At 46.3% G+C, this 13980-nt stretch overlaps 1 protein-coding gene across 5 annotated transcripts in view; it reads left to right on the top strand.

Moving 5' to 3' along the window:
• PLXNA4 (plexin A4) overlaps nt 1-13980 on the top strand; it is a 588877-nt gene that overhangs the window by 419784 nt on the left and 155113 nt on the right. For all 5 annotated transcript variants that reach the window (XM_042924932.1, XM_042924950.1, XM_042924959.1 and 2 more), the window contains one exon: nt 11067-11198. In XM_042924932.1, coding sequence (XP_042780866.1) covers nt 11067-11198 — 132 coding nt within the window. The remainder of the gene's footprint in view (nt 1-11066; nt 11199-13980) is intronic.

Genomic DNA, 13980 nt, shown 5'->3' with positions numbered 1-13980 from the left:
CCCACTGGGGTCTGGGCTGCACAGCTCCGGCTTCTCTCCCGTGGCTGAATCTCCCAGTGAGAACACCCCCGCCTGTCTGGGTTCCTTGCTGTACAATAAGGGAGCTCTGCATGGTGAGGACAACTTGAGGTGTTGATGAGTAGTCGGAGCATTTCCATCCATTCATTTATTCAACCAGAATTTATCGAGCGCCTACTACGTGGTGGGGCTCAAGGGTTTGGGATGCGTCCACCAACCACAAAAGATAAAGACCTTTCCTTTTTGGAGTTTACGTTCTAGCAAGGGAGACCAACGATAACGCAATAGATGAGGAAGTCCCAGAGTAGGTGAGAAGCTCGCAAGTGCCGTGGGAAAAAGAAAAGTGAATCCGGGAAAGGGGGTGGGAGCTCCAGAGAGGGAGGGGGAGGTTTTAGAGTGAGAGCCCTGGGGGCCCCGGGACGTTAGGAGTCAAGTTCTGTCTGCAGGTGGCCCGGGTTTGGGGCCAGAGGAATATTGACAGTGAGTGCCTGGGGCCCGAGGGAGCTGCCCTTGGCAGAGGGTAGACTTATGGCCCTTGAGTGTGGCTGGAATCTGGAGGTCACAGTGTTCACCGTCCTACAAGCCAGGGAACTCTTCCATGGGCACAGGGAGACGTGGTAGGGGCCCCTTTCCCTGGACAGCTTTACCCCTGCAACCAGCAAGTCACCATGATGCTTAGACCTGATGTGGGGGTCTGTCTTCCTGCAGGCCCCACACACCCTTCCCAGGCCCTCCCCATCCATGCAGGGGCTGAATCACCTGCCTTCCGTCCCTTTGTCGTACACTTATAAAGGGGAAGTTCTCGAGGCTGTGTGGGAGTTGAGACGGGAGACAGAGAGATCATGTGTGGTTGGAATGTGGGTGTATGCCCAATGGTTGCAACTGTAGCAATTGAGGCCCAGAGTTAGTTTCTCAAGTCATTCATTCATTCATTCATTCCATCATTCATTCATTCATTCATTCATTCATTCATTCAACAAAGGAATGCTTACTGTGCCTGATGCTGGCACTCTAGGGCTCCTCAGCCTGTGTGGCAAAATGCCGAGTGACAGTGACCAGGTGACATCACTCAGAGCCTTGGGGGGCCAACTGAATTAACTGTATGAATAAGATCCAAAAGGCTCGTTATTTTCCTCCTGAGAGACACCGTGGCCCTTCAGTGTCCCAGGAAAGTGGATCCTGGTCACTTATTCCCCACCAAGTGTTCTTCCTGCTGTTTCTGCCTCAGTGGGAGACAGGTCGAGGCCAGCACAGAGAGCCAGGACACCTACAAGAGCCAAAGCTGTGTGCTTTAGGCTCTTGAGGGGAGCAGAGCCTGTATCCCTCACCTCTTCCTTGGGCACGCCACCTGCCCCCTCTGTTTTACAGCCCGCCTGCCCCGACACAGGCTCCATTTTGCAAACTGACTTCTCTACGGGTACTTGTACAGGAGTCCCTTGAGATCCTGGGTACTTTGGAGACTTGCCTGAAAGGCACACAGGCTCAACTCCGGCTCTGGCATTGCTTGAATGTGGGGCGTACCTCTCTATAAACCCTGCCCCACTAAGTCTGTGAAGGAGGCCCGGCCATGCAGCCACCCACATCACTGGGTTTCCCACTTACCTTCGTGTTTAGGTCTGAGCGTCTAGGTGGAAATTCAGTGTCCTGGGGACGTCTGTCCTAGGCTTTCCTCAGCCCCAACCCCACCTCTCTAGTTCCAGTTCCAATTGCAGGCCTGCCAGCGGAGACCCCACCCTCTCCTTCTTGGAGCTGGGCCCAGCCTGGAAATCTGGCAGTATAGACCTTGACCAGGAAGTTTAGGGCAAGTGAGAATGGAAAGAGGGGATCCAGGGGGTGGCCTGCATCTTTAAAGACAAATAGCACTGTTTGCTCATTAGGGAGATTATTCCAAGCAAGAAGGCAGCCAGAACGGTCTAGTGCAAGCATCTGCCTGCTACTGGGAGACGGTATTTATTGTTCAATCCTTCAATGGATGTAAATAAACAGCCCGGCCCAGATAATGTTCCAATAAACAAACAAGCAGCTGCCAGGAGCTCCCCGGATGGCTGACCTTTGCAGAGGCCACCCTGCTGATGTTTTAATAGCGCTCTGCCTGGCAATGCAGACACTCACCGTGCCAGGGAGGAAGAGAGGTGGCAGCGGACTGGCAGAAGGGCTGGAGGGAAAGGGAGCCTCGCCTAGGAATATCCCCGGGCTGCAGATAGAGCGGGAAGGGCAGGCTGGGGACGCCTGTGCACCTAGAGTAGGTGTGCCCGTGCATGCTTTCCGGCTGTGTGGGCCTGTCCCTGGTCGGCCACACGGAAGGGACGGTGCGGGCGTCCTAGACGCTGTGATGGAGGTTCCTGTGTGGTCCAGGCAGGACCGGTGTTCAATCATTTGGTCCTAGTGTGGCCCCACCCATCGTTGCTTCTCTCATCTTTATTGAAGAATATTTGACAAATGAAAATTGTATACATCTAAAGTGTATGACTTGACGTTGTGATATATATACATACATTGTGAAATAGTGGGTACAATTGAGCTAATGACTATATCCATCACCTCACACAGTTGCCCTTTCTTTCTTTGTGTGTATGGTGTGTGAGGAAAACACCTGGCAAATTTCAAGTATACCCTATGGTCACATTGCTGCATATTAGATCTTTAGAATGTATTCATCCTGTATAACTGAAACTTTGTATTCCTTGACCAACATCTCCCCATTCACCTGCTCCCCAGCCTCTGGCAACCACCCCTCTACTCTCTGCTTCTGAGTTTGACTATTTTAGATTCCACATATAAGTGAGATCGCGAAATATTTCTCTTTCTGTATCTGGCTTATCTCACTTAGCACGATGCCCTCCAGGTTTCCCTATGTTGTTACAAATGGCAGGATAGGCATGTATGTATGTATGTGTATGTGTATGTATGTATCCATCGTGTGTATGTATGTATGTGTATATTATATATATAATACATACACACTATATCTATGTGATATATAGGTCACATTTTCTTTATTCAGTTGTCAACAGACATTGCGATTACTTGAATGTTTGGCTATTGTGAATAACTCACAGTTGTTAAATATTGAAAGTCTTCCCTGTGATTGGTAGCTAGCTGTGCCCCCAGGACCCTGAGTGCCCACACCATCTCAGCCGCCCTTTGCCCCCAACAGTATTGCCTGGTGCAGCTGGGAGCTTCTGAGATCCTGCCCCTGCAAGCATGTCTTCTGACTGCTTGGTTTTCCCTCAGCAGTTCTTAAATGTTTTGACCGTCACCCAGGGTACAGGGGGTTCCTGACATGCAAGAGGTGTGCCCAGAGCGCCTGTTGCCTGAATGTGGAAAGAGGCATGGCTGCATCAAATGAGCTTGCTGAGCGCTAGCCTGGACCAGAACCGAGCACCCACGGCTGCATGTTGTAACTTGCTTGGGCTGATGGGGCCCACACAGTTCGTTGGAGCTTACAACTCGTGAGCTCCAGAAAAGCGAAGACAGTTAGGCACACGCATCTTGCTATAAATTGAAGGTCCCGGGAGACACAAGGGCATTGTAGCAGGGGAAGGAAGTGAGCAAGATCTCAACTGAAGGCACCTCCAGAAGGATGGTCAGCAGCCAAATTATTAACAACACTGCTTGGAGAGTGTAGATCAGAACACAGGGGTGACAGTAATCTAGAGGTGTGCCATCCAATATGATAGTCACTGGTCACACGTAGCTATAAAGTACCTGAAATATGGCTGGTCCATTCTAAGGTTTGCTTGTAAGTATAAAATATATACACATCAGGTTTTCGAAGATTTAGTACAAGGAAACAAATGTCAATTTTTCACTTACAATTTTTTATGCTGTATACACGTGAAAATAATAATATTTGGGGCACATTGGGTCAGATAAAGTAGATTATTAAAACTAATTATAATTCATTAATTAATTTTACCTGTTTCTTTTTTTATGTTTATGTATTTTTGAGAGAGAGAGCAGGGAGAGGCAGAGAGAGAGGCAGAAAGAGAATCCCAAGCCGGCTCTGTGCTTGTCAGCACAGAGTCCAATGCAGGGATCAAACCCACGGACTGCGAGATCATGACCTGAACCAAAATCAAGAGTCCGATGCTCAACTGACTGAGCCACCCAGATGCCCCTACCCGTTTCTTTTTTAATGTACCCACTAGTAGAAAATTTAAAATTGCGCATGTGACCCACACTTGTGACTGGCATTATATTTCTTTGGGGCAGCACTGGTCGGAAGAACGTTCTGTTGGGTCTTTGGTGAGACCTGAAGGGACACCACGCCCTACCACAGAGAACACACTTACTTACACTCAGCCTCCCCAGGACAGTGCTGCGTGAAGACAACCACATTTTCCCCCTCCGACCCCCTTTTTCATATTTTTACTCTTACTTCCCTTGGCCAACATGGATATATCTTTATAAAATCTGTTAGTACCACTAATTGTGCTACTCCAGGTCAATCTTCCTATGGACCCACGAGACTTTGTCTCCTAGGGTGGCTTTTAAATAAATCTGGTATTACCCACTATGTGTTTTATTAGTCAAACTTTCGAGAGTTGGGGGTGCCATGTTGGGAGCCCACATGCTCCCTTGAGCCTCTCTTGGGGCTGGGCTGATAATTCCTGGTTACACTCTAGTCAGTGGCTAGGTCTCCTGGGAAGAAGGAACAGAGGCCTATGAACACCCTCTGTTGTAGCATTTGCCACTTGGCCTTATTTGTGTGATAGCTGAGCACTTCAGGAGGTCTCCTGGAGGGCAGGACGAAGACACCCCTTTCTTCTCCAAACGCTAGCTCGGAGCCTAGAACACAGTGGCATTCCATAAAGGCACTTTGGATGATGATGAATGAATGTGGAATGTCGCTCTGTCAAGGGACGTGTAGGGTTAGGATGGGATTTTCTCTTCGGTGTTAGCCTCAAAGAATAACATCTTCTAAACACCCAAATTTACATTAGCAGCGTCTTTACATTTTGTACCTTAAAAAAAAAAAAATCTACTTTCTCACCGCTTAGGTGATCCACAAGTATCATCTGCGTTGTGTAAAATAATAAATCTTATTTGTCCTGATGTGTACAATAATAACTCCTGTGTGTTCTTAGCTGTCACCTCACAAACTTCAGGTGGCCCTTGAATTGCTGACTGAACCACAGCCACTGGCCAACACATCTCCTTTGATCTCAGCTATGTCTTTGTGGCCTGAGGCATCTTTCCAAGGCTGTTCTCGCAGGCATCTGGATTATGTTTCTACCTTATCAGGAGTGAAATGGACATGATATTCTGTATTCAAGTGAACTTGGCCAGGAGAATGGCTTCTGTTTGTCTGTTTTCCCCTGAAATCCTATTTGAATGCTGCTTGAATGTTGCTGGCCATTGGACTGTCACAGAGGATCTAGAACAGTGAATGATGACACTAAGCTCTCCTTTCTTGGTCCTGCCTCTCACTTTGAGTATTCCTTGGTCTCATTCTGATCAGTCCACGGTCCCATTGGTAGAATGTAGCTTGTTTTTCCCATAGGGAGTTAATCATTTATGTAGTAACTACTTATTTTTTTCCCATCTTTTATAATTACCAAATACAAGTTGTATGTATTTAAGATATACAACTTGATATACGGATGTATTGTGAAATACTTGGCACAATCAAGTTAATTAACATATCCATCGCTTCACATAGTTACTGTTTCCTTTTGTGTGTGTGTGTGTGTGTGTGTGTGTGTGTGTGAGATCAGAACACTTAAGATCTACCTTCTTAGCAAATTTCAAATATACAATTCAGTGTTATTAACTATAGTCAATTGCTGTATTAGATTTTCAGAACTTATTCATCTTATAACTGAAACATTGTGCCACTTGACCAAGATCTCCCCATCTTCCCCAACCCCCAGTCCCCTGGCAACGGCCATTCCATTCCAGTCTTTGCTTCTGTGAGTTTGACTATTTTAAATTCCACATGGAAATGAGATCATGCAGTATTTGTCTTTTTGTGTCTGACATATTTCATATAGGATAATGTTCTCCAGGTTCATCCATCTTACTGCAAATGGCAGGATTTTCTTTCTTTTTTAAGGCTTTACATATATGTACATATACATATATATAATATGATTATATATACACATATATATGTTTCGTGTATATATACATATATAGCAAATATATATGTATATGCGTATGTATATGTGTATGTGTGTATATATGTGTGTGTAGATATAGATATAGATACATATGACCTTTCTTTATCCTTTCATCCATCTATGGATATTTAGATTGTTCTCACATCTTGGCTATTGTAAATAATGCTACATTGAGCATAGGAGTGCAGTTATCTCTTTGAGATACTGATTTTGTTTCCTTTGGATAAATACCCAGGAGTAGGACTGCTTGATCATAAAGTAGTTCTATTTTTAATTTTTGAGGACCCTCATACTGTTTTCCATAGTGACTGCACCAATTTACATTTTTTAAATGTTTATTTATTTATTTTCGAGAGAGAGAGAGAAAGAGAGAACGCATCAGGGAGGGGCAGAGATAGGGAGAGAGAATCCCAAGCTGGCTCCACACTGTTAGCACAGAGCTGGATTTCATGAACCATGAGATCATGACCTGAACTGAAATCAAGAATCGGATGCTCAACCACTGACTAAACCATCCAGGGGCCCCCCAGTCTACATTTTCATCAACAGCGAGCAAGAGTATTCTTTCTCCACGCTCTCGCTGATACTCATCAGGAACTACTTGTTAGTACCAGCCATGTCCTGGGTGCTGTGCTGGGTGGGGCTACAATGCTGAGTCTCTGTGCTCATGAGACACGCAATCCCAGGCCTTTTGCACATGTGCAGCTCCCCTCCCCAGACTTTGCTGAGGATGCCCCATCTTTCTGTAGTCGCTCTCCATCATTGGCCTTCTTGCTATCCCAAAGGGCTTAGAATCATCTCCCTAGTTTCCTGCTCCCTCCTCGAGACCACTTATACAAAATATTAAATAAAACAAGTCATAACACCAGTGCTTGAAAAGTCCCGCAGTGCCTACTTCTCCATGCAGAAACGGGTCTTTTTCTGTCTCTAAGTCAGTTCTCTCTCCTTGGTCAAACTGCCCAAAGTCCCACAGAGACTCATTATTTTTAAATACCTTTTCATGTGGAACCTTGTCAAAGGCTTTTGGAAAAATCTAAATCGCTAAGAGGCAAGCACTGAGCTAGGAATCAGGAGACCTGAGTTCTAGACCCAACTGTCACTGGTTTTATCACTGAACTTTGGGCAATGCATAAGACAGCTCCAACCTCACTTTCTTCATCAGTAAAATGAGGATTATTATGCTAGTGGTCAACATCATAAAAATCTTACAGCCATCCAGTGAGACAATGTTATTTAAGAATGCTGCGCAAGGTATAAAACACAAATATAAGGGATCATTATTTGAAAATTCATGACAGCATCTTCTTCACTCATGTGCATGATTCGCTCCCAAAAGAACTGTAGTGGATACAGAGATGGTTTCTCCAGCACTCTAAGGGTGCTGTTTATTTAATATCAACTGCTTTCATTTCTTGAAGGGATGCAGGTTTATATAGCTGCAAGAACCTGGTTCAACATGCACTGGTGTGGTATGTAAACACAAGGAGGCACGGACAGAATCAGTCAGACCTTGGTATGGGTCAAGGCCATGCTGTTCGCTAGATGTGTGACCATGAACAACTTGCTAAACCTCTCTGTACCTCACCTGTAATTGGGACAATATCAATGCACAGAGTTCTGTGGTTTAAATGAGAAGCTAATATATGTAGAAAGGCTGGCATGAGCCCTGGCACACACTAGCCACCCAGTTATTAGCAGTTCTTGTTGCTATTGTTTGTGGGAGACCAAGGGAGCCCACAACTGGGTCATCCTACCTCAATTTTATGATTGTCCATCACTAAGCAAATCCTACCACAAACTCCTTTTATCCAAGATCTGTGTGAGAGTCTTTCCGCAGGGAGATAACGAATGCTTTCCTTTCTGTTTTCCGAAATAAGTAGTGGACTGGGGAGGTGTATGAGGAGAGGGAACCCTGCCTTTCCAACTACTGATTTCCCACCCAGGTGGAGTGTGGAAGGGGGTATCATAACCCCATCCTCCCTCCCTGGGGAAGGCTCATGAAAACTTGCCCTAGGTGCTCCCTGGTCCACCCCCTCTGTCCCTGCCCCAGCTCACCTGGCTTCCTCTGATGTCTACCTATATCCAGCCTGTCACCTTGCTCTAAAGAGCAGGGAGTGGGGGACCAATGATAAAGAAGATTGATCAGACACTGAATCCAATTTCCCTTGGGGATTAGACCATGGGCACTGGATGGGACTCATATCTAGCAGCATTCCCTAGGGGAGCCTACTCCTGCCGGCAGCCTGAGGGGGCTGGAGACAAGCCAGGGTGCTCAGTATCACTCTTGTCATTCTTGTGCTGCTGCACCAGAGTTGACTCACAGCTGGGGATGAAGCCTGGCTGGGCTGGGGGCCAAGGCCATCGCCACGCGGTCAGACTTGGGTGGTAATCCCAATTGGTTTTGCATGAACTCTCATTTCATTCAGATTAAGGAAAGACCTGGCCAGGATGGACATCTGGTGGTGTGGGGGTGGGTACAGAAGCAGGAGGGCTATTGGAATCTGAGGCATTTTGATTTTCAGAGCTAAAAGTATTTTCTTTAACTCCTTTATCAGTTTTTGGTTTTGTTTTTGTTCTCAGGAACTTAATGGGAAATCTGCAAAGAGGAGGTTTAACTTCATTGATTTATTTCTCCATTTTTAAAATAAATATTTGTCAAGCTCAAGTATTTCAGCATCAAAATTAGGAATGACTAGTGAAAACCGCTGGAATTGTGTAGACCAGAGACAGACGCTGACCTCAGCGCCCTGCCTTTATTTGGGTGGCACCCCCAGGGAGTAAACATGAGAGCCATCAAGGAACAAGGTCTCATGTAATCGATGATAGGAAAAGCATGGACTTCAGAGTGGAACTGGATTCTCATTCTGTCTCCAGATTTTAGATCTCAGGCTAATTGTTTCATGTACCTCTGCCTCATTTTCCTCATCTCTTACATCAGTATATCACGTAGGACTTTCGACGTTGCAGAAAGCCCTTTTGTTCCTTTAACGATAAGGAAATAACATGAGTAACTCGAAAGTCCTGACATAGGGCAGGCTTTGGGGTCATTTTGTGCCTCGGGGATGTCACCAAAGACCAATTTTTTTCCATCTCTGTACCTTCCCTGGTTTCAACTCCTCTCTTTATTACAAGACGGCTGCCCACAGTTCTGGGAGCTAGCTGTTTCTTTGACCCTTTTGAGGATGAGGAGAAATTCTCTGTTCTCTGATCACAAAACACTGTCTTGCCCTGCTTTGCTCTGAGTGCACATGTTGATTGGCCTGGGCCTGTTTTCTTTCAATCACTGTGGCAACAGAATGAGATTAAACTGATTTGCTTGTGCCCATCAGGGAGCACCCCCAGGAAGCAGGGCGTGGGTCCAATCTTGCCCCAAAGGTGAGAGAGGGTGGAATGGATGCTAGAGGGGCCATGCAAGTCAGGACAAATGACCACTAAGCCCACAGGATTGAGAGGATTACACCAATAAGGAATTATGTGCAAAACCATTTCTCAGTGCCTGATGTGTAGGAAGGGCTTAAAAATAGTGCTTAAGAGGAAAGCAAACAAACAGAGCCTGGAACGAACCTAAAATCAAACACATAAATCACAAAATAACCTAGTGTCAAAATTCGGTAAATTCAAAAGAAACGAGAAGCAGCAGACTTTCAGATGAATTGATGTCATCAGTTGACATTACTGTGGTTTTTCCCTTCTGTAATTTGGTTCCTCTGAATAACTTCTCTTCTCCTTGATCTCATGAAAGGTTAAAAATTAAAAGTAAGAGGACATTATGGGAATATATGGAATATAATTGTTCTTTAGTTTTGTTATTGAAATCTCTAAAATTACATTGCGGGTACCTTACAGAGTCATATACAAATGGTATCTAATCGAGTTTGGTGCCTCTCCCTGTCTCCCTCCACTGTTCCCCTCCCCTTCCCATGTTCCCTTGGTCCCAACTTAGGTGAGTAAGTAGCATTATTAGGGCTGGGCAGTGATTGTGTTGAATCCAGGAGGCCAGACTTTTGACGATTCTGATGCTGGAGACCTGGGCCAGCACCCAGGGTCGGATGAGCATCATGTGGGGTTGGGAAGTCCCTGTCTTTCTAGATTTGTCCTCCACTATGGGGGATGTGGGCAAAAGTCTCTCCTGGTTGTCTCCACATTGTCTAAGCAGTTCTAGGAAGTCCTGTGGATGGCCCAGGGGTAATCTACTATGCTAAGTGTTCTCGGAAGTTTGGAGATGACTCATGCCCAATACGCATTTTCCTGGAATACTCATGTCCCCTTCTTTGGGGACATAAATAGAACCTCTAGGGCCTACATCTACTCTAAAGCTTGAAGCATAAGCCAATGGTTTAATCGCCAGAAGTAGCCCACTCAATGTGAAACTGCTGGGGTTGGCTCCTTGCCTGGTTCCCCTCAACAGTATGGCAATGATAGCTGGGTAGCAGTTTCAAAGAATCAGCCCACATCCTTACACCCAATTTATTTCCTGAGCACAAATGTAGCAAATAATATTGCCTTTCTATTACATGATGGCACTGATCTGTGGCAGTTTCAGTTACCCATTATTCGCCCAATCCCCAGCTCCCACTCCCTAATACCAACCCCATCCTCTTCTCCAAAGATGTACAAGCCAGGCCTCAAAGACTTAAGTCTGAGGCAGAGGTAGCCAGAGAGGATAACACCGGAGAGGTAGCCAGAGAGGATAACATGCTTTGTGGAGCCCAGTTTGGTCTCCCTGCCTTCCCTTCTCTTTGCCATTCCCAGCAGGAAGCCCATGGGGGGCTTCTATCACTCAGGCTCCTCAGAGCCTGGCCTCTGGGCACTGTGGAGGCAGAGCTCACTGCCTCTCCCTTAGCTGTTGGGAGGGTCTCTGGACTGTAGCTTGACTTCTAGGATCTGAACTCACATCATCTCTCCTTTTCCTCTTCTCCACAGATCCGGGTAGATGGGCCCAGGGGCAGTGCCCTCCAGTATGAGACTGTGCAGGTGGTAGACCCCGGCCCAGTCCTCCGGGATATGGCCTTCTCCAAGGACCACGAGCAACTCTACATCATGTCAGAAAGGCAGGTAAGGCTCTTGGGCTCTGTTAGACATTAGTCTTGCAGCTAAATGCTAGCCTGTGGCTCAGTAGAAACCTACAGGAGGCCAGCTGCAGAGGGGATTTGATTTATTTGGCTCAGTGTGTATCCTTTTGGTTAGCTGCCTGGGGACTGAGGCTGAGTGCACTGAAACAGGGGATGAAACATTTAAAATATCAAAATATCTGGGAGTCTAGAACAAATCCACTAACTTCAAAGTGATGGTGAGTATAGATTCAGGGCCAGCATTTACTCTCTTTTGAAGAAACATGGTACAGGTACCCAAGTTTTTTGTCTAGATTTCCTTACACAAAGTACAATCTACTACCAAACTCAGCTTCCTGGACCCTGGAGGTCTATGGTGGGCAAGGATTTGCTGTCCAAAAATCTTGATTGAGGGAACATCATAGAACAATCTAATGGATGGAGATTCAAAAAACAGGGTCTGTGTGTATGAGGTAGATGATACAGCTGGTGTTCTGAGCCTTCCTGTGTATACCTATAACTCTAACATGAAGTTCCAGCAAGTTCATTCCATGAGGCCAAGCCAGGAAGAACAGAGGGTGCAGACATTACTGTTAACTGACATTGAGTAGCAAGTAGCAAAGCTGGGATTGTTTCTGGAATTCAGCTGAGTACTATGTAAGTTCTTCAAGGGTCCTTGAGCTTATACAAGGACTGATATGTCTGCAGCAGGCAAAAGTATAAATATCACCTTGAAAATCCCTTATATTTAAGAGTATATCCTGGAGTGCACAGCCCAGAGTGTTCCACCCCACAAGACACACCCACCTCAAGAGTGGATTAGCACTGCCATACCTCGTCTCTCTCATCTCTATGTAGGATGGGTCATTCCCAGGAGCTGTCCCTCCAGTCCATGAATATGTATGTGACAAAGGCAGCAGCCATGAGGGGCAGATCCCATCTCTTTATTCATCTTCATTAGCAAGGCCTGAACTCCCCAGAGGACCTTGCCGACAGAGTCTGGATTGTTCTGCCTGTCCCCTCTCTGCACAGTGCAGGAGATGAATACTACATTATGCCACCCACAGGGCTTGTGCATTATGCCTTGGCAGCCCACAGCAGCTCCACCCTCCCCAAGAGCTTGATGACATCTTCTCTTGGTGTGGGACTCCCCACTCAACCACACTGGGACCCATTGTGGGTGCCCTCATCGAGACTGCCGTGGCTTGGGAATTGTCTGGTGTAGGGCTCACAGAAGAACATTTTACCCCGGGAGCCAAGACGGGGTATGAGGCTGCTCCTTTGCTTTCATTCCTTGCTCTTTTCCGATGGGGCCCACACTCCCTACTCCCTGCCTACCTTTGAGGCCCTAGACGCTGATGGGAAGCAGCTTTCCTTGAGTCCCTCAGAAAAGACTCAATACCTCTACAAGGCATTAAGTATTTCAGGATTTCTTGCCTTAATGTAAAAACCAGGATTCCTGAACCTAGAACTTTGAGAACTTCCAAAGATGGAAAATATATGCTGTGCGGAGCCTCCTCTGATAACTGAGTTGGGATTCTGAGCTCCTTCTCCTCTCCCATTCTGCTTCCCTGAGAGCACAATCAGTGGTTAGTACCTACCCAAGCAGGGAGAATAAGGTGCACTGAGAGCTCCGGATTATTAGAAAATAAAGGAAACAAGAATGGATAGGGCCAGGGCATTCATCCATTCTGGGACTGCTCCTCACAGAGATGGAGGGCAGCCTGCTATCAAAATAAAATCCCAGATGGCTCGACACTGGTATCCAGTGGGTTTGCACATTCTTTGTGGACAGTGGTAGTATAGCACAGTTAAACACGTAGTCTTTGGTGTCAGAAATTCTGAGCATGAACCTTAGCTCCACCATTTACTAAGTATGATCTCAGGTAAGTTCCTTAACCTCCGTAAGACTCAGTGCTCTCAACCATTGTATGGAAGTAATAATAACATCTGATAGTGTTCCAAGAATCAAACGATGTAACATGTATAACAAGCATGAACCAAGCCTGGCGTGGAGTAAGGGCTTGATAAATGGAGGCTCTTATTTTTATGACATTGCAACAGAAGCGTCTGGACATTGTGGCTGTGTTTGAAGTCAGGCATGGGGTGGCATCAAGATCCTGGGTGATCTATCAGGTATAGAGCATAGGAGTTCAGGTCAAGGCCAAGGTGGGTAGGGAACAGGGATTCAGTCCCAGTGGAAAGCCCATCAAGGACCCAGAGCCTGCTTTGAGGGCATGTACCAAGTAGAGTTCGGGGCAAGAGCAGCCTGGTAAATACACTGGGGACCCTCCAGCCTCTGTCTGCTGGCGGGTTGGTCTCAGCCACATTGTGTCAGGACACCTGAGTCTACAGGTTAGTCTGTATACGCTCAGCAATGATGTCTGCTCTGCCTGGAGGGCACTTCCCTTTCTCATCTGGGTAATTCTGACTCGTTTCTCAAAACCTAGCTCTGCTGTCATGCTCCACAATCGGTGATTGCTCACTTGTGGTTAGACACCTCTTTGGTAGCTCTTCTCATACTGGGCTTTCTCTCCTTGTCTTTCTCTCTTACCAGACTTTCAGCAGCTTGAGGGCAGCCCTGTGTCTTCTTTGTGTGTCTAAACCTCACCGAATAGGCCCTTGATAATTATTTGATGAGTTAATTAACTAATTAATTATTGATTGAATCCCCACTGTCATCATTGACCTGGGACTGGAAAAGAGAAGGACTGGAGTGCCTGGGTAGCTCAGTGGATGAAGTGTCTGACTTCGGCTCAGGTCATGATTTCATGGTTCATGGGTTC

Source organism: Panthera leo, chromosome A2 (assembly GCF_018350215.1).
Source record: "Panthera leo isolate Ple1 chromosome A2, P.leo_Ple1_pat1.1, whole genome shotgun sequence".
Lineage (NCBI taxonomy): Eukaryota > Metazoa > Chordata > Mammalia > Carnivora > Felidae > Panthera > Panthera leo.
Note: the sequence above shows the minus strand (reverse complement) of the source record. Positions and strands in the feature narration are given on the sequence as shown.